This window comes from Ochotona princeps, chromosome 5 (genome assembly GCF_030435755.1).
Source record: "Ochotona princeps isolate mOchPri1 chromosome 5, mOchPri1.hap1, whole genome shotgun sequence".
Lineage (NCBI taxonomy): Eukaryota > Metazoa > Chordata > Mammalia > Lagomorpha > Ochotonidae > Ochotona > Ochotona princeps.
In genome coordinates this window covers 77,891,243-77,916,135 of record NC_080836.1, presented here as the reverse complement: position 1 = coordinate 77,916,135, position 24,893 = coordinate 77,891,243, and the positions used below count along the sequence as shown (strand labels likewise).

Here is a 24,893-nt window from a genome sequence, read left to right as displayed (position 1 = left end):
GTACTACTTAAGATCCTGCTGCAGGCTTGAGGCCTAGGTAAAGCAGTGGAAAGTGGCCCAAGTCCTTGGGACCCTCCATTCCATGCGGGAGACCCAGATGGAGTTCCACAGGTTCCCTGTTTAAGCCTGGCCTAGCCTAGGCTGCTACAGCCATCTGGGGAAACACACAAACAAAAAAACCCCAAAACCACAGCAGTTAGAAGATCTCTGTCTCTCCCCCTCTCTGTAACTTGATGTGCAGATGAGTAAACAAATCTAATAAATTAAGTCTTTTAAAAATAAAATACAACCATTTTAACATCCATTGTGTTAACATTAATGAAAAAAACCAAGAAAGCTATCCTTGTTCTATTTCTTAAGAAAGATAAAGAAAAGAGCTATGATGAACATACATGACTATAAAAATTGTTCAGTATTTCAGATTATCTCCTTAGATTACATGACTGCAGAGAACTGCCTTCCGGCCTTTAGTTAAAACTAAGTGAATTTCTTTAGCAGACAATCATCATTTTAAAAAAATATTTATTTTTATTGGAAAGGCAGATTTCCAGAGAGGACAGATAGAGAAATATCTTCTATCCACTATTTCACTCCATAAGCAGCCACAATGGCTGGAGCTGATCTGATCTGAACCCAGGGGCAAGAGCCTCCTCCAAGTCTCCCATACAGGTTCAGGGACCCAAAAGCTAGGGGCCATTCTCCACTGCCTTCCCAGACCACAAGGAGAGCATGATGGGAAGTGGATGAAGCAGCTGGACATGAATGAGTGCCCATTTGGGATGCTGGAGATTGGAGGTGGTGGATTAGCCAATTGATCCATCATGCCAGATCCTAGAAAAATCATTTTTAAAAGTTCCCAGTTCATATATTTAAAAATTATTTTTTAAAACATACAATTCAAACATATATCATTTGTGTATCCTAATGTTGATTTTTGCCTAGCTTCTCTGCATTTTCCCAGACTTCCTACAATAAAAGGGATTTGTAAAATTTTTTATAGCAATATTTCTTTCTATAATAAAATGGGAAAAAAAAAACCTATTTTGAAAAGAGGGAACATGGAGCAGCCAGAGTTGCAACACTGGCATCCATACTGTTTTTGAGTCTGGCTGCTCCACTTATAATTCAGTTCACTGTTAATGCTCCTGGGAAAGCAGTTGAAGATGGTTGAAGTGCTGAGGCCCCTGTAACCATGAAAGATCTGAAGCTCCACGAGCAGCTCCAGGTTCCTGGCTTCAGCCTGACCCAGCCCCAGTCATTGTTGCTATTTGGAGAGTGAACCACCAGGTGGAAGATGAATCATATTCTCAGTTCCCTTTCTTCCTCCCTCGACTCTTCCTCTTCCTCTGTATAACTGCCTTTCAAATAAATAAGCAACATGGGAACACTAAGAGAAAGAAAAATTGAACAGAAGATTTTCAAAATGTATTATAATTGCAATCAGCTGAAACAAATATTCATAGAAAAAATGACAAGAAGGAAACAACACACTAAGGCTACAACTGTTTGCTCGTAGGCTACAGAATGTTGAAGAGCTTATCTGCTTTTCCCTCTGCATGCTTGTATTTTCCAAAATGAGCACACACTACGTTTTAAATCAGAAACAAACACATACCTACCAAAAAACAGAATCATTAGACTACAACTGTTAAAACAGCATGTATGCCAGAATCTTAAATTTGATTTACAAAAAATATTTTACTCATATAATTCAAACAGTTACAGGAAAAAAAGGAAGAGGCAGACAGATATCCCATGTGCTGATTCACTCCCCAAACGGCCACAACGGCCAGAGCTGAGTCAGGCCGAAGTCAGCAGCTATATGCAAGTCTCCCACATAGTTGGCAGGAACTCACACACTTAGACTATCTTCAGCTGCTTTCTGAGACCATTTCAGAGGGGTGGATAGAAATAGAGCAGTTAGCATTATAGGTGGCAGCTTTACTTGCTACACCACAACATCAGTATCTTCTCAATGTTCTTAACAACGTATCTACTTTATTTATGCTTTTAGAGCCTAGTTCCACTTTGAACCCTCAACCAAATTTTTTATTTCTTTCCTTAAGTTTTATTTCTGATGATGTTTACATAGTTCACTAAGGTGAGAAAAGTGCGGGGTTGGGGAAAATGAGTGAGACAACTGTTTCCACATTTTCTTCTTCCTGTGTCTGAGGGAAGAGGTGAGGTAAGGGGAGAAGCTGCACCAAGCCCTCCCCCTATCTCAGTACTCAGGGATGGGGAACGGCCACCTGATGCTATCACAGGGCCCCCAGTGGAGCATGTTCCAAGAGTCCTGCTCAAGTGTTTTTGATAGTCCTGAAATGCTGTCAATCTCTCAAATCCAAGGATGAGGAAATCCTTACAAGGTCCATTGGCTGACAGTCCACTTCAAGTCTCCATTCGCCCATATATTTGTTGCCAACGTTTGGCTGGGGTAGTGGATCAATTTGTTCTGCTCTCCATCCTCTGCTATGGCATTAGGTGTCTTCTGCAGGCTCCAATGTACTGCCATATTCTCCCTGTGCATCTGGGTATGCCATCCACTGCTCTGTCAAAGCCATTGAGGCCAAGTTCTGACATGCACTCCACGGTCAGACCACAGAAGCTGCAATTCTCGTGGTTGGAGTTTAAGTCCAGCAGTTCAGCTGGCAGGATCCCCAAAGAAACTTCGTCTGAGGTGATCCCAGACCTGATTCTTGTTTGTGCTTGCTTGTACGGGTTCTGACTCTTGTCACCCACATCAGCCTACACACACACACTGGTGGTTGCAATTGCGTGGTCAGTTCTGTCTCCACCCGTCTCCTACGCAAACCAATAGGTGCTATGGCTGGCAGCACTAATGCTGGCACAGGTGCCACCACCTGTCTAGCCAGGCCCATCCCCAGCCCTGGTTCTCAGGCTCACCAGTGAGAGTTGCAATCCATCAGAGGTGCTCACAGTTTCCCTACTGGGCCCACTCCCAGTTGTGGATCTTGCACTCCCCAAGTGATTCTGCAGTCTAGCTTGACAGGATTTGCCCAGTCCCAGCACTTGCCAGCTGATGCTGCGGCAAAGTCTAACCCATACACACTCTGACTTATGCATATATCAGTGGGTACAATTGATTAGCCCAGCCTGGTTCTCCCCCTAACACAACTCACATACAAGTCAACAGGTGTTACAGCCCTGCCTGGCCTGGTCTACCCCCATCCCAATTCTTATGCTTGCCAATGGGGACAGTGCCTCAGCAGGGGAGCCCCAAGGAGCCCCTACTGTGCTTGCACCCCAACCTCCGGGGTCTCACGTGTGCTGGTGGGTGCTGCGGCCCAATCTACCATGACTCACCTCATGTTGGCATTTGCCAGCCAGTGTTGCAGCTTAGCCCAACCCAGCCAGCTCCAAGTTCCAGTCCTCATGTGAACTGCCTAGTATTATGGCCTGATCCAGCCTGTCTTGTACCCCTTCCTGGTTCTCACGTCTGCCCACAGGTGTTATGGATGGGCCCAGCCTAGCTTGCCCCCAGACCTGACCCACACATACGCCAGCAGGTAAGGTAACCTAGCCTGGTCTGGGCTGCTCCCAGTCTTGGTTCCTGTGCTATCTACAGGAACTGCATCCTGAGAGGAGTTCCCCAAGCTCCTATCTCAGGTCTCCTCCAAAGTGGCAGATCTCACATACTGGTGCATCCATGGCCCAGATTTAGCCCACCCCTGCCATGGCAGGAACAGTGGCCTTGCTCAACCTGCCCACACCCATTCCAGTTCTTACTATAGCCCAGCCACACCAGGTCCACACACAGACACAGCTCTTGTGTGCTTTAGTGGGTTCTGAGATCTACCCCAGTCTGTCCTACACCCACCCCGGCTCTCACAAGCACCAGTGGGTGCTGGAGTGTAGCCTAGTCTGGCACAACCCAGACCCAGTCTAAAACCCATCGCAAGGGATACTGCAGTTATGTCCAGCCCAGATCGCCAACCCCATTCAGGTTCTTGCACTCACCAATGGAAACCACATCTCAGCCAAGGCATCCCCTTAGTTCCCCACCCAGGTCTGTTCCCAAGCACGGATATTGTACACACCAGCGGTTGCTCTGACCCAACTTGGCATAGCCCATCACCCAGCTTGGCCTTCACTAGTGGATGCTGCAGCCTGATCTGTCCCAGTCTATTCCCACTCCCAACTCTTGCTGGTGGGTGCTGCAACCTAGCCCTGCCCAGTCTGCTGCCATCGCTGGCTCATACAAACTGACTGGTGTGATAGCCTAGCCCAGCCATCCTGGCTCCTGCACCTGCCAGTGGGCTAAGTTTGGCCCAAACTGCCTGGTACACCCCTCTCCAGAACCAACCCACACACTTGCCAACAGGTGGAGCTACCTTGCCCAGCCTGACCAACACCAGGTCTGAACCACATGCTCTCCAGCGGGAACTACCGCCCACCATGGGAGTTTCCCAAGTTCTTCCACCAGGCCCACTCCCAGACGTAGATCTCATACTTAACAGCAGGTGCTAGGCCCTTACCTGGCATAGCCTGCCTCCTCTGTCCCAGCCTTTGTATGAGCTGGTGGATGTTGTAGCCTGATCCTGCGCAGCCTGCGTTTGACCCCAGTACTCATGTGGTCATGCCTAGCTCAGCTCATCACCACCCCCAGGTTCTTAAGCAAACCGGCAGAAACTGCAATTCCACTGAATTGGGTCCACATATCCCCCACAGAATCTACCTCGGGACATGGTTCTCTTGTGTGCTAGTTAGTGTCATGGCCCAGCCTAACATGACCCATCGCCTATTCTGACACTCACTAGTGTTTACTGTGATCTAGCCCTGCCAGGCAGGTTCCCAACCCTAGCTTTGTATGGGCTGTTGTGTGGCAGTTGGCACAGTTTCATGCTAACTAGTCCAGCCCCCATGCCTCAGTCTGACCCATAAAGGTCCTCTGGCCTCTCCCCTCCAAACTTCCCAGGCTCAGCCTCTTCACTTACCTATAAGTACAGTAACCTTGTCACTGGGAATCCCTCAGAAACTATTCTTCACCTGAAACACACTCCCTCAGGGGTCCTCTCTTCCCACACTCTTCTGCCCCTTTCCCTAACGAATCTACAGTTGCTGTGCCTAGGAGTGCATAGGTTCTGCAGTCCAGCCTTGTGAAGATGAGTAGGTTGTGAGCTGGTCTAGAGCTCTGCCTGCCCACCAGGGTCCCAAGTTCCTGGCAGATGTGTTGGCCTGGGACCTTACTCTTCTACACACTCAAGATCCAGGCCCACTCAAAGTTTCCCAGGCCTGATCCACCAGCACACTATGCCAGCATACTGGGGCTGCCCCCTCCCCTCTCACCTTGTCCAGAACCAAGTGCATGGGGAAATTCCCAGATTCGCTCCGCCTGCCAGGACTTGAGCCCCCAGGTCTCCTCATGCACCTGCCACTACTATCCCCATCGTCCCCTGCAAGCGTGCACCCCAAGGTCCCAGGAGCTGGCTTCTCCCAGGCACCATGGGGAAGGAATGGTGCAAATTATTTTTAAAATCAAGCACAATGGGGCCCGGCGGCGTGGCCTAGTGGCTAAAGTCCTCGCCTTGAACGCGCCGAGATCCCATATGGACGCTGGTTCTAATCTCAGCAGCTCCACTTCTCATCCAGCTCCCTGCTTGTGGCCTGGGAAAGCAGTCGAGGACGGTCCAAAGCTTTGGGACCCTGCACCAGCGTGGGAAACCCGGAAGAGGTTCCAGGTTCCCAGCTTTGGATCAGTGCAGCATCGGCCCGTTGCGGTCACTTGGGGAGTGAATCATCAAATGGAAGATCTTCCTCTCTGTCTCTCCTCCTCTCTGTATAACCTGGCTTTCCAATAATAATAAATCTTTAAAAAAAAATCAAGCACAATTCTCAGTACTTAGGTATTTGGAGTTGGGTGAACAAAAATCATCAGACACAATGTAAAATTACGGATTGAAATCATGGACCTTTTTTTTTTTTAGAATAGAAAGATCAAAACACCAAAAAAAGATTATCATTCACTTGTCACATAAATAACACCTATGCTGCATGCAAGTATAGAAATTAACATAAAAGAATCAACAAACCTGCAGATTGCCACTCCCAATGAATCCTAGAAGCAACTGGATCTGAATTTGAGAGAGTTTTATCCATACTGGATTTTCAGCAAACCAGACGGACAGACAATCAAAGAGTAGCATGATATCTTCTAATAGCTATTGCAATGAAGAAATTAAGAAAAAAAGCAAGTTCAGAATTTTAAATTTATAAATGATGACTTTCCCCCCATACCAATCATAAATATTTCAAAACTAGTCCAATATTTACTTGGCAAAGGCAAAAGTGACTATGCTAGTAACATTTAACAAATTCTGTATGTTCATGATATCTTATCAGTGTTTACCATGTCTGATTAAGTACTAATGAGAAACAGTAGAGAGATATAATATTTCTTTCTTTGCCATGCCCTTAATTATCCACACTATAATTGCAAAGGATTATTACGGCACCTTTTCAGTCCACATGCTTGAATTAACTAGTCCTTCTGACTGCAGAAAGTCCTGTATGATCAGCATGAGTCGGAAGGCATTTTCAGCAGTTATTGGATTTGTTTTTGCGTCTTTGTTTTCTGTGACTGCCCATTCTAACATCTTCTGTAGCAAACTAAGCGTAAAACAAAGTCCTCTTAAAACCACTGTAAGCTTAGAAAGGCAGAAAAATATGAAAAACAACAACACTTAATTACTAGTAGCTTTATATTCATCTCTCCAATGATATATTAGCATTGAAAATATAATTACGGCATTGTGGATAGGATGTAATATTGCAACAACTTTTTCATTATGTATATTTCATTATGTATAGTTAACTAAAAGTTATGTTTTATTTGACTAGGCAAAAAGCTATGGCAATGACTTATTGCCCAATCTACATGAAATACTCCAAATGGTTTATTTAAAGTTGGAAATTGGGAAGGTCAGGGAAAAAAGCCTTATTATTGTTTACAGATGGTCCAGTCCTGTGAAAAATAGTGATATATTTTTCCTAGTGTGCTACTATTACAGAGTGCCATCATTCACAGGGGAATCTAAATGACTTAAAAGAGAAATACTTTTCATGAAAACACAAGTCCTTTCCCATTGCATGGAAACACTTATTGTGAACAATACTGTAGAACACAGTGCAATAAGTGCTCCAATATTGTAAATCTCACACTGTAGTTTCTGTTTTTTTCTCTAGACCCCAGAAGAATGGTAATAGTCAAGAAAAGGCATGGAGCAGAATTTTTCCTTCCCCCCCTCCCATTGATTAACATATTATTACTATTTTCAAGTCCTGCCCAATCCAAAAAGTGGGTGGAAAATCACTAACTGATGGCTTACGTAAGTTTTATTTCATCTGGTGGTCGAAGTAGCTCACTGGATATTCCTGGTTTGGTTAGTGCCGAAAACACTTGTCCTCGTTCAGTCCAAGCATCATCATCTGACTTTTCTAGTCCCTTACACATTACATAAATCAAAATACTTGTCAGTAGTTGAAAAAGCTCCTCCTCACACCTCTGTAAAACAAAATAATATTAAATTACTGGAAGGAAGAGATTATTAACGTACATCATAAGAACTACCACATATATTGATTTTAATTATCTTGTAAGTGCCTTGATAAACCTAGAACCTTAAAAGATCCTTATGCTTTGTTCTCAAGACTTTCAGGTTTCTAGACCTTATGTCATGAGACTTAGAACATGAATATGATACAAAATTGTTAAAATTGCTTAAGTATTTTGGAGGAATAAAAGTACGTAGTCGACATTAACAAGATAAACATTTAGAAAAACAAGGAATTTTACCTCTTGGCTTTCAAGTAAAGAGTAGTCATCACTAAAGCCCGTATCATTTGTGACGCTGCTTTCTCTGTCAGACTGTACAGAAAAGGACTTCACAGACTCCATTGGGGATGGTGTGCTAGGCAGGCTGCCTGGCATCAGACTGCTACTATCACTCAATTCACATGAGTCAATTCCACTGAGATCTAAACTCAAATGCGAAGGGATACTGGGACAAAATTCTTCTTGATTCTCTGATTTAAAAGACAATTCTCCCACAGAACTATCTTCCTGAAATAATGGTACGTTTGAATCAAGGGATTGTCTGTCTCCCAAACTCCACTGATCTGAAGATACATTCCCTGAGGCAAAAGAGTTGGTTTTTTCCTCATCTGTCTTTTCATCGAAGTTCCTCTTAACATCTTCTGCTGATATATTTTGATCATTGTCTTTCATTGGAACTGCCTTACTGTACTTATGAAAAGTATTTCCATTTTCAAAGTTTGTTTTTAAAAACAGTCTAACAAATGTGTCTTGCCATCCCACTTGCTGTGATATTTGATGGGCCGCATCTGACTGGGACTTCAAAATCTGTAAAACCTGCACAAAAATTAAGAGTATAAAATTATTTTTAAATCTATAATTTATATCAAAATAGGGTCTTTTCAATTACGTTAATGATACACTGTGGAAGGATATATTTTCAAAAGATTATGTTCTTAATTAGATTAAGAACTCTTTGGGGGACTAATATTATTTCTTTTTTTTTTTAAGATTTATTTTATTATTTTTATTACAAAGTCAGATATACTGAGAGGAGGAGAGATAGAGAGGAAGTGGAGCTGCCGGGATTAGAACCAGCGGCCATATGGGATCAAGGCAAGGACCTTAGCCACTAGGCCACGCTGCCAAGCCCGACTAATATTATTTCTAACTAATTTTCATATTACTTATCATACACAGCAGAGATGTACTTAAAACAGTGACAGAAAAACAGGCATGTGGAGCAGCAGCTGTCAGGCAGCCCTGCTCATGAAAGCAGGTACCCAACACATGTGCCTTCCCTGTTACCAAGATCTCTAAGAGCAAAGTCAGAGAAGGAGGAGCTGAAGAGCAGGTGGATGAGGAGTCAGCCAAACATGCTCTGGCCAAAGTGGAAACAAAGCAAAAAAGGCCACAGGAAAGGAGGAACTGTAGCACCAATGTCAAACGTTTAAATGCCCTGCTTGGGATGTCCTCAACACCTGTCAAAGTGCCTGGGTTGGGATCTTTGATAAAAACTGCCAAGAATATTTTCCAGTCTCATATTTTTTCATGGTAAAGTTTATGATTACTTTTGTAAAAATACTTTTTCAGTAACAGTATTGTAGAAACAAAACAAAAATACAGCTTTAATTCCAAATTGCAGACATATAATAATAAAAATGCTACTGCTTAGGTGGAGTGAGGCAAAATTAAAGACTAGACACTTACACACCAATGTGTATGATCTCTACTATTTTAGTTCAGTGCTTTAAAAGTAAAACCAAGTTTTTAAAAAATTGTAAATTCAGTTAAGATCTTTACAGCGTTTTTATCACAAAGCCATGTAGAGGAAATAAACTTTACCTCTTGGGGTTTTGAAAATCTCTCTTAAGGCGCAAAACCAGCAGGTGACAATAAATGTTAAGAACTTCAGCATGACAGCACTAACATGAAAAGAAATGAGAAATAGCGACACCTGTCTGTCACTAACGTTATAGTCAGTAAATATACCATTGTTACAATGATGCAGAACATCATTTTTCCCTCCAGATTCGGCTTTGCTTGGCAAAAAATAATAACTTTTTCTTGATTTTATGATTTTAAGGATTTCATTAAAAAGGACTTATTTTATGTCTGTTACACCTATAATGGAGCAAAATCAAGCCACACTGAGAACTATTTTTATCTATTACACACTGAAACCAATCAACCTGTAACCTGCTTCAAATTTTCAAGAGTTGAGTTTGAAAGGGGAAAAATGTCAGTATTACACAGTATTTGGAAATATTAAAATAGCAGTTACTCTGCATAATTTATCAAGATGTCAAATGTGAATACCATTTGGCACAGCTAACACATTTCAGAGTATATTCTACAGGTGAATGACTACAAATAGGCAAAGATATACATAAAACATTCTTAATAGCAGTTTTTTAAAATGATTTATTTATTTTTATTGGAAAGTCAGATATACAGAGAGGCGGATAGGCAGAGAGGAAGATCTTCCATCTGTTGATTCACTCCTCAAGCTGCCACAATAATTGGAGCCTAGCCAATCCAAAACAAGGAGCCCAGAACCTCCTCAGGGTCTCCCACGCAGGTACAGGGTCCCAAGTCTTGGGCCGTCCTCCACTGCTTTCCCAGGCCACAAGCAAGGAGCTGGATGGGAAGTGGGTCGCCGGGATTAGAACAAGCACCCTATGGGATCCCGGAGCATGCAAGACAAGAACTTTAGCTACTAGGATACCGTGCAGGGCCCTTAATAGCAGTTTTGAACATGGGAAAACAAGAGCAACTCAAATGTTTATCAGTAGGCATTCAGATGATGTTTTTTGATTATTGTGGAGAACTACAGAGAGAGACAGGGAGAGAACGAGAAGCGTACACACCAATGAGCCAGAGCCAGAACTCCTAAGTTAAAGGTTAAATGTGTGTTTAAGACACATCACGGTTGGCATAACTGTACAAATATTTTAAAAGTTTTTGCACAAAGTCCAAAAGATTCAGAAACTCTGAAATAAATATGAATTACAAATAATCACTGAAATTTTCATACAAACTATTCTTTCATAATAATTTTTTTACTCTAAACAGGGAATCTTTCCAGGGAACAATGTAGGGCTACGGATAGTAATTCATGTGTTATGCTCACTCTGGCAGCATATATACTAAAATAGCTCACATATTGATTTATGACTATATGAATTTAATTCACTTCAAAAAGAAAACTGTTGGGCCTGGCACCGTGGCCTAGCAGCTAAAGTCCTCGCCTTGAACACGCCAGGATCCCATATGGGCGCTGGTTCTAGTCCCAGCAGCTCCACTTCCCATCCAGCTCCCTGCTTGTGACCTGGGAAAGCAGTCAAGGATGGTCCAAAGCTTTGGGACCCTGCACCCGCATGGGAGACCTGGAAGAAGTTCCTGGTTCCTAGCTTTGGATTGGCGCAGAACCAGCCGTTGCGGCTCACTTGGGGAGTGAATCATTGGACGGAAGATCTTCCTCTCTGTCTCTCCTCTCTGTATATCTGACTTTGTAATAAAAAAAAATAAACAAATCTTAAAAAAAAATGATCGAAGTTGACAAAAAATAAATAAAATAGCATTAAAAAAAAAGAAAGAAAACTTGACAAAATTATGTTACTTGTAAAATAAAAGAAATGAAAACTTGTAGCAGTGGCAAACAGCTTAATATAAAAGTTATTTGCAGCATGATGATGATGCTACTGTTAAAACACGTCTGAAAACTTCACTAACCTTTCTGCAGATGACCACTCTGACATTTAAGTATGTTCTGTGAGACATATATACCACAGACAACAGGTCTTTGAAATTAATAACTGAATCTGTGGTGGAAAAAACAAAAAAATTTAAATTATATTTCAAATATAATCAGAGAAGAAACTTAGTAACTACATAAAGGCTGAGACAATTATTTCGCTCTAGAGTAAAAATTACAATGTGCCCAAATTTCATCAACACCACTAAGTTAAACCTAAATGATTATATTCATTGTCCTTAACTGCCTGAACAAACTGCCACAATGTGTGTCTCCTTTACTATTACTTAATTTTGAAACATGTATTATCAACAAGATTATAGACCACTCATGGCAAAACATCTTGTCCATGATTCTAAATTCCCTGCATATGGCATAAATTTTATTTGTAATAAGTACTAAAAACTTTACATTAAAAATCAGAAATTTAAGAGTATTTGAAATTTATACTTAATCCAAATTTAAGCTCCATAAAAAATCTTTTACACTTATTTTTCCTAATTTCTTTTTCTTCTTAAGTAGAGTCAATTATGAACTAAATTTTTTAATCCACAAGAATTTACTGAAAACTACATGAGGCAACTTCTAAAAAAATCCCTTCTAGGTCAAGCATTAGGTAACGTAAAATAGTAGGAAAATAGAGGGAAGAAACACCTTTTGATGTTTCTTAGTCATATCTTAGCCTTAGTCATACCTGTATTTATGATCTGATGGGTGAGGTTTCTAATAAGAGAAGTACTGACAGGTGCTTCATTAAGGAGGAGCCCCAATCCAGAATAGCCAACTTCTCTGAGTCGAATACGCTGCTTGCTACGTTCGTAAACATTTGTACACTTCAACATTTGTTCCAAGACCTAGAAACAACAAGTAATACATTCCTCTAAATACAAAAAACAAGAATAGCTTGTCACGTAGGTCAATACTGAATATAACATCATTGTATATTGGTTTGTAGTGCATCACCTTATTCCTCAAACATAAAAATGCCTACAACATAAACAGAGAGGAATACTTCACAATATACCATTGTGAAAAAAACGAAATTAAGAGTACCTGGGCTGAAATGTGTCTGTATTTAAGTAATTAGTGTTTAAAATGTTAAATATGGCAAATAACAGAAATTAAACTTTTCATTCTTGAGGGCTAAGGTTTAGTAAACTGATCCAAATATCTTTCAAAAAGACAAAGATCCTTCAGGAAACTTCTGGATTAATCCATTTATGAAATGGCTGTCAAAATAATTTTTAAAAACAAACCAATATTTGTGAAATAATTTACTCATATGCTAAAAAGGTAGCTAAAATCAGTCATCCTACAGTTCTTGAGGTGACATCAATGTTTTTTACAAGACAGACACTGTAACCCTACATGGTAAGAATAATTTTTATGGACTATCCTGAACAATCCCTTGAAAGTTAATGGTGAAGAAGAAATACCAAATCTCCTCAGCAGAACTCTTGCACTGTGGAAAATTAGCACCAGACCATTTTTATTGCACCTTTGTTTTTGAAAGTTTAGGAATTTCAAAACTAGCCTCATAAGCAGACTTTGTAGTGTAACTCTAATGTCAATAACCAAATAGTCATAACAAGAATAAACTATGAAAACATGCTTCTGCTTGTAGAAATATGACTGACTCCTCTACTCGCAGTAGCAAAAAGCTGGAGTGTTTCAGCCTAAGCTCACACTTTGGGATAGTTTGAATAGCTCCACAAACTATATTCTTTTTTAAAAAATCTTTTTTTATTCTATATTCTTTGATAAAACAGTGATCTCTCTGGCTTCAGTTTCTTTCTGCCAGACAGGAATGAACACCCGCTTCATAAAGTCATTGCAAGAAAGCTAAGCACAAGGGTTTGGTGCATGACTTACAGTGGGAACCACATAAAGTTAGTCATTATTAACTGACAGAATGTTCTGCACTGCCACCCAAACACAACATCAGTTATAAAGGAGCTGAGAGCCTTTACGTTAAAGATGGCACCAAAAATCAGATGCTTGATTGAGAAAATTTATCAGACTACTATAAAACTAATTTTTGAATGTTCAAACAACTGAAACATTAAAATACATCAAAATAAGCCAAACAACTTAAAATTAAAAATATATATGAAAAAAACAACTCGGCCATAGAAGATGATATGTTGCAAGTAAATTCATAACATAATTGTTCCTAAATATAAAGATACTCATGAAATGTTTGTACCTTAAAAACGATTTCTCGCAGTCTGTCAGAGTACTTCTGATTCAACAGCAAGGCATAAATTATGTCAGCATTTCCTGGTTCAAACAGCAGTAAGAAAAGCTGACCTCTAGTTGGGCTGGTACGCAAGAGACTGAAGAGTACCTCCAAAATTCCAAAGAGCTTTTAACATCGAACAACACAAAACAAACAACCACACACAAATATATTAGCACCATAAAGTCATAAACCACCAAGGTTGTTTTAACTAAATCCTATATTTCTAACAGTTTATCTTAACTACACTCTCAGATACCTTCTGAACCATTCCTACTCCATCCTGCAAACATGCTTTTGGCTTACTACATTTCCTCTCGTGTGTCTTCTTGTGAATCTCTGGATCTCTGGACCTGGGATGCAGAAGTACTGTTATATTACAAAGACTCAGAGGACCGGGGATCAGGAGTCCAAGGCAAAAAGCTTACTGCAAGTTATTCTTATATCCACTCTACCCAGGTCTCTAAATAATCTTCAGGAATAGATAATCCTAGGAATGTTTTGGTTACCGTCGTTTTCCAAGGACTAAGGGAAAGGGGGCCAGAGAGCACCGTGGCAGACCCTGTCGCCTATGCAACAATCCAGGGAGCCTTTCAAGTGCCGCTTGTCTGCAGCCCTTCCCAAGGACCAAAGGTACCCCCAAGGTTCCCAGCCTGAGCATGAGGCCCGCACTCTTCCAAGCCCCTCACAGTTGCATCTTCTAACTATCTGTATTAACCTAACGAATCATTCCTGTGCTGCTTGATCATTATGAAAAACGACCTCTTTCTCTTTTTTAAATGTATGTATACATATATATATTTATTTTGAATGAATTATGTGGTATAATTTTGTATAGACTGGGATTCCCCTCCAAACTCCCATCCCTGACAGATTTTCCCCATGTTACTACAACGATGTAGTCCTTCAGAAAGAATCATAATTCCAACAGTCTCTTATTTAAGTGTACCCCGCCACTGCTGGTACAGACGACGTCAGACAGTGCAGCATCCCACTGTCTACGGATGTCCAATATGGCATTCTAAATGTTGAGAAGGAAAAAAAGTTTCATCTCAGCTGTAATACCTGCTCTTCTTCATTGGTAGCAGCTATGTAACCTATAATACTTTGTATTTCCTCATGAGTTCCACCTTTGCACAGAAAATACTTAATTAGTCCATACAAAGAAGTTCTTATTGTTCGAATGTCATCAAGAGTTAGTTCATCATATTTACAACCACTTCTGAAAGATAAAACAAAAATGCATTGAAGTTTTAATATCTTATTTTTTTATACATTTTATTATTATTATTATTATTTTATAGTACAGTTTCATATTTCCTTATCCCCTCTCCAGTTCCCTCCCCACCCAGTTCCTCTATATCATTACTAACATATAGTTCTTCATACTCAGTCATATGTTCATCATTGCGGGCATGGACAATGGCAGAGAGTCCAGAATCCTATTGTCAAGATATAGTAAACAGTTTCATTGTAAGTCCATCTTTGTCTGGAACGTAACACCCATGTATATTAAACTCTGAATGTAAATGGCTTAAGCTTAATCAAACATCACAGAGTAGTACACTTGATTAAAAAACAAAACCCATCTGCTTATTGTCTGGAGGAGACACACTTCAACAAAGATTAGCGCAAACTATATCACATGAGTTTCGTTATTCTCTGTTAGTTTCATCTCTTCAAACACTTCCTTCTGATTAAATCATTCAATGACTCGTATATCATACGGTAGCATCATTTTCTTCAAGAAGGTTCTTGATTTTCATTTCTTCAGCTACACATTAGTCATTTAATAGCATGTTATTTAACTTCTTGGTGTTGTAAATTTCTTTTTTCTTCCTGTTGTTGATTTTGTTTTGTGGCTCTTCATTTAAGGGGATGAATAGTAGCTGTGTAATGGAGACTGTCATATCTAGTAACATGTCATTTAACTTCAGGCACTGTAAATTTCTATTTGTTGATTTTGTATCATGACTTTTCATTTAAGGGGATGTACAGTAGTTGTGTAATGGAGACTGTCATATCTAGTAACATGTCATTTAACTTCATGGCATTGTAAATTTCCTCTTTTCTTTCTATTGTTGATTTTGAAACATGACTTTTCATTTAAGGGGATGTACAGTAGCTGTAAAATGGAGACTAACATTCAGATGTGAGGATGTAGTGTGGTATGCATTTCTGCTTCCAGACAAAGATGGACTTAATATTTTAAAAACTTTTTATGAAATGCAAAATCTTTTACAGAATCATTACAATTCATGGTATCTTTTAATTTCTTTTACTCTGAAAAAAAAATCAGTTGAAGAGTTTCAATGACAAAAAATGGTGTATTAAAGTTTACATTTATGTGACATTGAATATATAGCAGACATAATTTTAAGTGCTTTACACATAATGAATTCATTTAATGTAATCCCCCAGAAACAACCAGAAAAGTCATAGCTTTATTATCTCCTTTTCACAAGGAAACTTACCTGAGAGAAGCTAAATAATTTATTTACAGCTAAACAACTAGTGGAATCAGGATTCAAATCCAATGTATGTAACAGACTGTTCACCAATTTAATTCTATATTATCCTGCCTCTCAAATATTAAAAGGTATTAGAATTACTAGGGGAGAGAAAATCTTCATGTTCTAATCAGTAGCAGAGGGAAAACAACTGAAAATGAACAAGGACACCATACCCATAGTAAACCCGAAGTGTATCCAGGAGAAACTGCACACCATACTTCTTTCGGAAAACTCTCCGGCTGTCTTTAATGATGGTTGAAAGATACTGTATATGACCTGAAAGCAAAGTTCACTCATAAACTACAGACTCAAATAAATTCACACAAGTCTTGATAAATTTCTAAAATAACTATAAAATTTTATCAATCAGTTCTCACCAATTCGAAAAGGAAAATCTCCACGGTTCCAAATACGAAAATCAAAGAGCAAATACTGATACATTTGTTGCAGAAGCTGCAGATTTTTTTCTAGTGACACTTGTTCAATTAGCAATTGAACTGCCATCAATACATTAACATCCATTAAGGTGCCTGGCACCTAAAATCAAACAAAAGGATACACAAAGTTCAGTATAAATAATTTTCTCAAATCAGAATGTCTACCTGAAGTAAAAATACAAAAAAAAGTTTGAAAAATATAAACTTAAAAAATATATATAAACTTAATTATTAGTTTTTCTGATGTATCACTGGAACATGTTTTCTTAAGGCCACATTCTTTTTGTATCTAAAATTTAGCTAACAAATAAGGTTATGTAATTTGAAGCTAGCAATTATGGTTATATAATTAAAAGATTATACACCACTTATGAAGTAATTCTTGCATAAGGTGATTACAGAAGTTTTAAAAAGTTGTCCATGAAACAAATAATACTTATTAATACCATCTAAACTATCAGCTATAACCCTTAAACACATTATCCATTTATTAAGAAGATCCCAGCACTAACTGTTAATCTTATAATCTAGTATAGCAACATGTTAGATTGATTCACCTTCTGAAGTAAGGTACCAAGAGTTGCAACTCCATGGGAGTGAATAAGATTTTCCTGGTTGATAGGATGCCTTTGAACGAAGTGTTTCATAATCAAAATAAATGTCGCAACTAGGTTTCTCTCTAGTCTCGACTCTGTAGAAGTAAGAACATGTTAAATATCATAACTAAGTTAATTGCTTTCATCTTCAATCCACTGTTGACTCTTGAAGTGACCATAATAGCAATGTCTGTGTGCCACACTGAAACCAGGAGACAGGAACCCAATCCAGGTCCTCAGACAGGTGGCAGGGACCCAACCACATTACAGCATCACTTGCTGCTTCCCAGAGTACACTTTAGGAGGAAGCTAGCATCAAGAATGGAGCTCCCATATAGAACTCAGGCATCACAAGCAACATGTCAAGTACTATACCAAATGTCCACCCTGTTAATCATTTTTATATCACGTTTTTCTGTGTCACAATACATAACAAAAAGGGAATTAATTCAGTAGTTTGCTTCCAAAGCACATCTGTGCAAAAACAACTGCATATTGCATGATTATATGCATATGTAAATATTCTCTCTAGTTCAAATTAACCATGTGGTAGTATTTCCACAAAGAGTATAAACTAAAGCGTTAAGAACAAAATCAACATCTTCAGTTTTAACCAAAGTATTAGGCACTTACTGAATGACAGTATAAAATCAGGAACAGCTGCTAATAGCTACAAATGGTGATGACATTTTAATCTACTCTTCACTCAATTCCCAAATGTCTCAATGACAATTTTGTGCTAACTTAATCTTTATACCTGATGCCTTTGTGGAGGTCAATACCATCCAATCTTCTTCTACAGGTGTTACTAATTCAGGTTCATTCAATCTTCCAGGAATCTGTCCCTCATTAAAGTGGCTGATTTGCTCCAACAAAGGAAAGAGCACATTTAGTCCACCTATGCAGTTTATGACATCCTGAAAAGAAAATTCTACTTTAAATTTTATAAAACAGGGACAGTTTTATTATTTAATATATACATAGCATGTATGAAGTGATACAACTTTGCTAAACTTTTAAAAAAGATTTTATTCATTTGAAAGGCAGAGAGAAAGAGTGAGAACCAGAGAGAGAAAACTTTCAAATGCTGGTTCAATTCCCCACATGGCCACAATGGCTGGAGCTGGGCCAGGCTGAAGCAAGGAGCCAGGAGTTTCTTTTGGGTCTCCCACGTAGGTGCAGGGACCCAAGCACTTGGGCCATTCTCTGCTGCTTTCCCAGGCACACTAGTAGGGAGCTGCCTTGGAAGTGGAGCGGCTGGAGCTCAAAGGGACACACAGATGTAATCTCCACATAGCAGGTAATGGCTTACTCCATTACACCACAATGAAAGGCCCGCAATGTCCAGGAGAGCCAAAACTGAATAAACACTTGTGAGAGAAGACAGGACAAAGCACAGCCAGAGGGGCTACCACATCAGACTACTTTCACTGCACTTGCCAAAGCTTAAGCATTTCAAACAAAGGCATTCTAAACATAATTCCATAAAAAAAGATTTTATAATGTAATTCTAATAATAAAAGTGCAAAACAACTGTCACTAGAGAATCATGCTCTCAAAACAGGAGAATAAATTATGAAAAAAATTTACTGGTAGAAATGACTGATTTCTCTACTTTTATAAATCTTTTTTTTTTTAGATTCACTTATTTTTATTGGAAAGTCAGATATACAGAGAGAAAGAGAGACAGAGAGGAAAATCTTCCATCTGATGATTCACTCCCCAAGTAATCACAATGGCTGGTGCTGCGCCGATCTGCAGCCAGGAGCCAGGAACCTCTTCCAGGTCTCCCACACAGGTGCAGGGTCCCAAGGCTTTGGGCCGTCCTCGACTGCTATCCCAGGCCACAAGCAGGGAGCTGGATGGGAAACAGAGCTATTGGGATTAGAACCAGCGCCCATACGGGATCCTGGCACGTTCAAGGCAAGGACTTTAGCTGCTAGGCCACGCTGCCGGGCCCTGATTCCTCTACTTTTGACTAACAAACAAGGTGAGGTAGGTGGCTTCAGTCAAAATTCAATGTTTTGGATAACTTAATGAAATACATTGTATGGCCTTTGATAAATTGTTTCACTGAAACAATAGGTATATTTAAATGTCAGACAAAAATTTAAATTTATCATCAATTTTCCTTTTATAATTTAATATTTAAAAATTTTTATTTAAGCTATAACTTCCATTTAAGATATCTCTTAGGGCCAACTGGTTGTACCTTGGCTGCTCTATCACCCATTCAGATCCCAGCTACTGGCTGGGAAAAGCAGTGGGAGATGACCTCAGTGTTTGGACCTCTGCCACCCACATGGGAGGACTGGAAGTAACTCTTGCCTTCTGCCTTTGGCCAGGCCCAGCCTTGGCCACTGCAGCCACCTGGGGAATGAGTCAACAAACAGAAGATCTCTTTTTCTCTGTCTTTGTCTCTCTCTGGAAATGCTTTCAAACCAACCAACCAACCAGCTAACCAACCAATAAGCCAATCAGAACATAAATAAAATAAAATAAAATAAAATAAAATAAAATAAAATAAAATATCCTTTTTAGGGAAATAATACATTTTAGGAGTATAGATTATCTCTGATTTTCATGTCAACCTAAATAACCCTTACTAACTTAACTACTTGGTCAAAAATTCATTGTACATTCCCTGCACTGAACAAGAGGGAAAGGGCCTGGTGTGGTAGCCTAGTGGCTAAAGTCCTTACCTTGCATGCCCCAGGATCCCATATGGGAGCTGGTTCGTACACCAGTTGCTCCACTTTCTATCCAGCTCCCTACTTGTGGCCTGGGAAGGCAGTCCAGGACGACCCAAAGCCTTGGGACCCTGCACCAACATGGGAGATCAAGAACCAGCTTCTGGCTTCTGGCTTCAGATCAGCTCAGCTTCAACCATTGTGACCACTTGGAGAGTAAAGCAGCAGACAGAAAATCTTTCTCTGTCTCTCCTCTCTGGATATCTTTCTTTCCAATAAAAATAAATAAATTAAAAAAAAAACAGTGGGGGGAAAAAGCAATTGGAATTTTTTAAGTACTATGGGAGAGTCAGGCAAACAGTTACTATATACCATGATTAAATGACATGATACTGTACTAAAGATAGCATGACAAGCACAGCTAATTCAGTCACAAAAGTAAGCAGCAGTTTCTAAATGGAAGCAACATTTAATGTATACAATACATATGAAACCAAAGAAGAAGGTAAATAAGAAATGATAGCAAGAGGGCAAGTTAGGAAAACAAAATGTTACTCACTTTAACCCTCAGAGAGGTTAAACCTTGTAGACAGATGAATAAAAAGAAGTATCTGATACAGAAGGAACTGAAATCTGCCACCCTCTGTTCATTGATGCTCAATTCACTACACTAAGATATGTAACCAACCCTGTGGTCATCAACTGATGAAGGGGTAAAGAAAACGTGAGATATATATCTCAATCATCATCTTTTGCTGCAGGAAGTTGGATTTGAAGTGGAGCAATCTGGACTCAAACCGGCATCCACATGGGTTGCTGGAACCACAGGTGGAGGCTTCGCCTGGCATTGATTCCACACACAGACAACATTTTATTCCACTTTATGCTCACAGGCTTAATTGGCCACTGATCCTAATACTTAACAAGTGAAAAACAAGACACCACATGACCACATTTCCAGTGGAGTTTAAACATGGGCTAATATCCCAAAATGACCATTTCATTCCTGCACCTATTTTTGTGTTTTATATTAACTTCCACAAATCCGAGAAAACATATGGTATTTGTGTTTTTGCAACTGGCTTATTTTGCTAAGCACAATGATTTCCAGTTGTACCCATTTTGTTGTAAAAGGCTGATTAGCCCAGCTCCGAGCACTTAGTTCACTGGGGGAGTAACCCAGCAGATAGAAGATTGCTCTCTCTGTCCCTCCTTTTCTCTATAACTGCCTTACAAATAAAAATAAAAATAAATCTTTTTTTAAAAAAATGTATGTCTGTGCAAACACTGTTGAAGAAAGGGAAGGGAAGGAGTGGAATTGAAGCATAGAAAAGGCAGGAGGAAAGTGAGATTGTCTACATGGAACTGTACCTATAGAAGACATAAAATCTGGCCCCTTTAAATTAACTAAAAAAAAAAAAAAACCAAAAACTAAAAAACCTTATGGGACTGGTGCCATAGCACGGCAAGCTAATGCTCTACCAACATTAACAGCATTCCTTATGCATGTGGGTTTGAGTCCTGACTAATCTACTTCAGATCCAGCTATTGCTGATGGCTGTTAACAGCAGTAGAGTGGACAAAGATTTTAGGCCCCTGAAACCACGGATATCTTACACTGCTTTCCTAGGCACATCAGCAGACAGCTGGATCAGAAGTGATAGAGCCAGGACTCAAGTGGGTGCCCATATAGGATGGCGGCACCACAGGTACTTATAACAGTACAGCGCAGGGCCCAAGAATAAACACCTGAAGAGTGAGGCAATACTATGTAGCCTATTTTTCTTATGCAGATTGTTAGGTGCACAGAATAGTCAGGAGGGTAATTATCTCCAAGCAAGACAATCATTCAACCACTATAGTCATTCAACTACTTACTTGTTTATCTTTCCAATTGTACATCAGCATAACATTTTAATTGAGACTTACCTTTCATATCAATCTACTGGTGCTTAAACATCTTCAAAAGGACAGATAAATGAGTGATAAAACATGATGCCCATTGTTTATTATTTTGTTTACCTTAATGTCCCAATTCACTACTTTGTTTCCTGTTAATCTTCCATGCAGGCAGTTAGTAGATAAATCAAGACAGATGGAATTTTTGCAGGCCTAAGGAAAAAAAAATACAAAACAAAAACAGGAGAACCATAGTTAACAACTAAGTGCAATTAGAACAAAAGACAACTAATAATATATGGAACATTTCGCCATTACTGTAAATGTCATACAGCCTAGTCAATGATAAGACGTTAACCACATGAATTTTACCATGATTGCTTTCTGTCTCAAAAAAACCAGGAACTAGATGCCACAGCATTCACTCATCAAAGATCAGTCACTCTCCCTTGTCATCTGAGGCATGAACTATAGCAAAAACTTAATCCGAAATATCAGGAAGCTAGAACTGGGAGGCAGATCTAGAAATCAAGCCCAAGCGCAGGGATGTGGGATACAACCATCTGAACCACTAAGCTAAATATACCCATTCCCATAGCCTTTTACTTCTAGCAGTTTAAACACGACAGGGCTCAGGGCCTGGCACATAGCCTAAATTCTGACCCTGCATCTGCCAGAATCCCATTTGGGTGCTGGTTCATGTCCTAGATGCTCCACTTCCCAACTACCTCCCTGCTTATGGTCTGGGAAAGCAGTCGAGGACAGTCCAAAGCTTTGGACATAACCAATGCAATGCACAAAATGTGAGGAGATTTATAATTGACTTATTAAAGGCTAAACATTTCTGAGAACATCTGCAAGCAGATCAATATCAGATGAATCATGTCTCTTCGTTAGGTAAATGAGTATGTAAAGATATTTAGTGATGAAGTGTCCTGATAGCAAGGTCAATGTGCTTTCATAAATGATTTGAGCTGGACAGAATCAGTATGGCAAAATGCTAGCAATTGATATATTTAAGTGAAAAGTACATGGAAAATCATTTTACCACTGTTTTAATTTATCTCTAGACTTAAAATTTATAAAACTAAGTAAATTTTATTAGGTCAAATATAATCAGTAGTCAAAAGTAATAAAGTTACCAGCGGGCTAACCTAGAAAAAGATATTCCATAACCCATAATCTCACAGTTGAAGCACTGTTGAGATAATGTAACACTGAATATAATGAAGGCAGATGAGGCTGGTAGTAGTAGTTTATTTTTTCTCCTTCTTAAGTAAACATTACTTTTTTTCCTCTCCTTCTTGTACTTCCTATATCACATTTTAAAAGCACTCAGATTGAGCGCAATTGTTTCATCTTTCCTTCAAAAAAAAAACTAGAATACAAGTTTAAACGGCTTCATTTATTCAAGCCAGCCAACGCTATGAATTCCATCCTTGGTCATTCTCATTCCTGCTGTTGAATGATACAGTAGCATCTATGCTGTAGCTCAGGAGATGTACCTTAATATTTACTGCTTCTCACCTTCCTTTGAAACTTCCCAAAATTTCAAAAATGCTAATTCAATTAAAGCCTCTCCTTCTTAATTTCCTACTGCAATGACAAAAGGAACACAAAAGGAATTTTCATTCACAGCACAGTTACAAGTAGACAGACAGTCCCGTGATTGCTCTGACCTTCGCTGTGTAGTGCAGAAGGACGTTACCAGGCAGGTCGGCTATGTCAGACTCTTGACATTTCCAAAGATTTAAACAATTTGGACCTGAAAATTATTTATACACATACACACACATCATTGAATATGGCCTCCTTGGTTCTGTGTCATTAGAACAAAATTTAAAATTCAGCTGCTTAGTTACTTAAATAATGCAATTAAAACATTAAGATATGTGCTTTTATATTACCTCCAATTAATCTAAAACCTTGGATCAATTTCCACTATATATGAAACTTTTACATAGCATTAGAGAATTAACATAGAGAAATCAATCGATTAGTTTATCTCGTGTAAACCAATTCAACTGTCATAGACAAACTTACAAACCATTTAATCAAAAATCTGAATAAACACAACAAAAATGAAACAGTAAATGAGTAAAAAAGTATTCTTAATTTTATAAAATATCAAAGAAATATGAATTAAAACAAGGTTCAACTTCACATGTAATAGCAGAAGGAACAGCATGGACCATTCTATCCTACTGAGATGGTAGTGAATCTGGAACACTTATGTGTTACTGACGGGTATTGGGAATTAACCCATTCCTGCTAACTCATTAAGCAATATGTATTCTTAGCCATCAGTATATTCACTCACTTCAAATATTTATCCTGCGAGTTCATACTTAAACCCACAAGAATAAGAAATATCATATGTACAAACATTACAATACATTTAAAATGTGCTGTTTCTATCAATATTAAAATGCATAGGAAGCTTAAGTAAATCACGCATTTTGAACAAAAGAAATGAAGTAACTATAAGAAATAGTAATTTTTATCGCTTTTCAGCCTAACATAGTAAGTGTTAAGGATATTCCAATACTTTCCAGAAGTTTGCTCCTCCACTTGTGCCTTCACATAGTATATGATGCTGCTTCTTCCCTTTCATCATAAATTAAAATATAAGCATTAAATAAAATATACTGCTCAGAACATATTTAGACAATAGGAAAAACTCTTAAATTTAATTAAATACTATAAGTGTACATGCTCACCTGCTAAATATAATGCCTTCACTTGAGGAGGCTGCAGTGCTTCACAGAAGACAATAACAGACCCCAACTGACCCTCTAGAGATGTGGGACATCCCCACTCACTGTCTTGGGTTCCAGCTGATATCAATTTGGTAGTTAACTTTGATTTTTCAGGTGATCCTCCCCAGGCAGCTGATGACAGAATCCCGCCAAACGATGATCGATGAGGGGTCATGGGAGAAGAAAAGGGAGGATCTGGGATTTGGGATGGTGGAGGAGTGGTAGTCCTTTGCCCAGCTGAACCAATGCAGCAGGAAGTAAAAGGCTAAAAATTAAGAAACACAAAAACAGTTTCAATTAGATTCCTAGCCTCATTTTAAAAATGAAACATTTCATGAAACTACCTCCTATGAGTGCTACTTCAAGTCCTGGCTGCTCCACTTTCAATCCAGTTCCCTGATGATAGGCCTAGGAAGGCAGCAGCAGCAGCATGAGACAAGTGCTTGGGCTT

The 24,893-nt window shown here is 39.2% G+C and overlaps 1 protein-coding gene across 3 annotated transcripts in view; it reads right to left on the bottom strand.

Moving 5' to 3' along the window:
* Positions 1 to 24,893, bottom strand: part of NBEAL1 (neurobeachin like 1) — a 175,729-nt gene that overhangs the window by 57,805 nt on the left and 93,031 nt on the right. For 2 of the 3 annotated variants that reach the window (XM_058664871.1, XM_058664873.1), the window contains 15 exons: positions 24,404 to 24,707; positions 23,363 to 23,448; positions 21,807 to 21,896; positions 17,852 to 18,011; positions 17,056 to 17,189; positions 16,439 to 16,598; positions 16,235 to 16,337; positions 14,614 to 14,770; positions 13,516 to 13,674; positions 12,004 to 12,163; positions 11,288 to 11,376; positions 7,814 to 8,389; positions 7,347 to 7,522; positions 6,474 to 6,627; positions 6,051 to 6,179 (listed from right to left, as the gene is read on the bottom strand). In XM_058664871.1, the coding sequence (XP_058520854.1) occupies positions 6,051 to 6,179; positions 6,474 to 6,627; positions 7,347 to 7,522; positions 7,814 to 8,389; positions 11,288 to 11,376; positions 12,004 to 12,163; positions 13,516 to 13,674; positions 14,614 to 14,770; positions 16,235 to 16,337; positions 16,439 to 16,598; positions 17,056 to 17,189; positions 17,852 to 18,011; positions 21,807 to 21,896; positions 23,363 to 23,448; positions 24,404 to 24,707 (2,637 nt within the window). The remainder of the gene's footprint in view (positions 1 to 6,050; positions 6,180 to 6,473; positions 6,628 to 7,346; positions 7,523 to 7,813; positions 8,390 to 11,287; positions 11,377 to 12,003; positions 12,164 to 13,515; positions 13,675 to 14,613; positions 14,771 to 16,234; positions 16,338 to 16,438; positions 16,599 to 17,055; positions 17,190 to 17,851; positions 18,012 to 21,806; positions 21,897 to 23,362; positions 23,449 to 24,403; positions 24,708 to 24,893) is intronic. The other variant, XM_058664872.1, reaches the window with a different exon arrangement.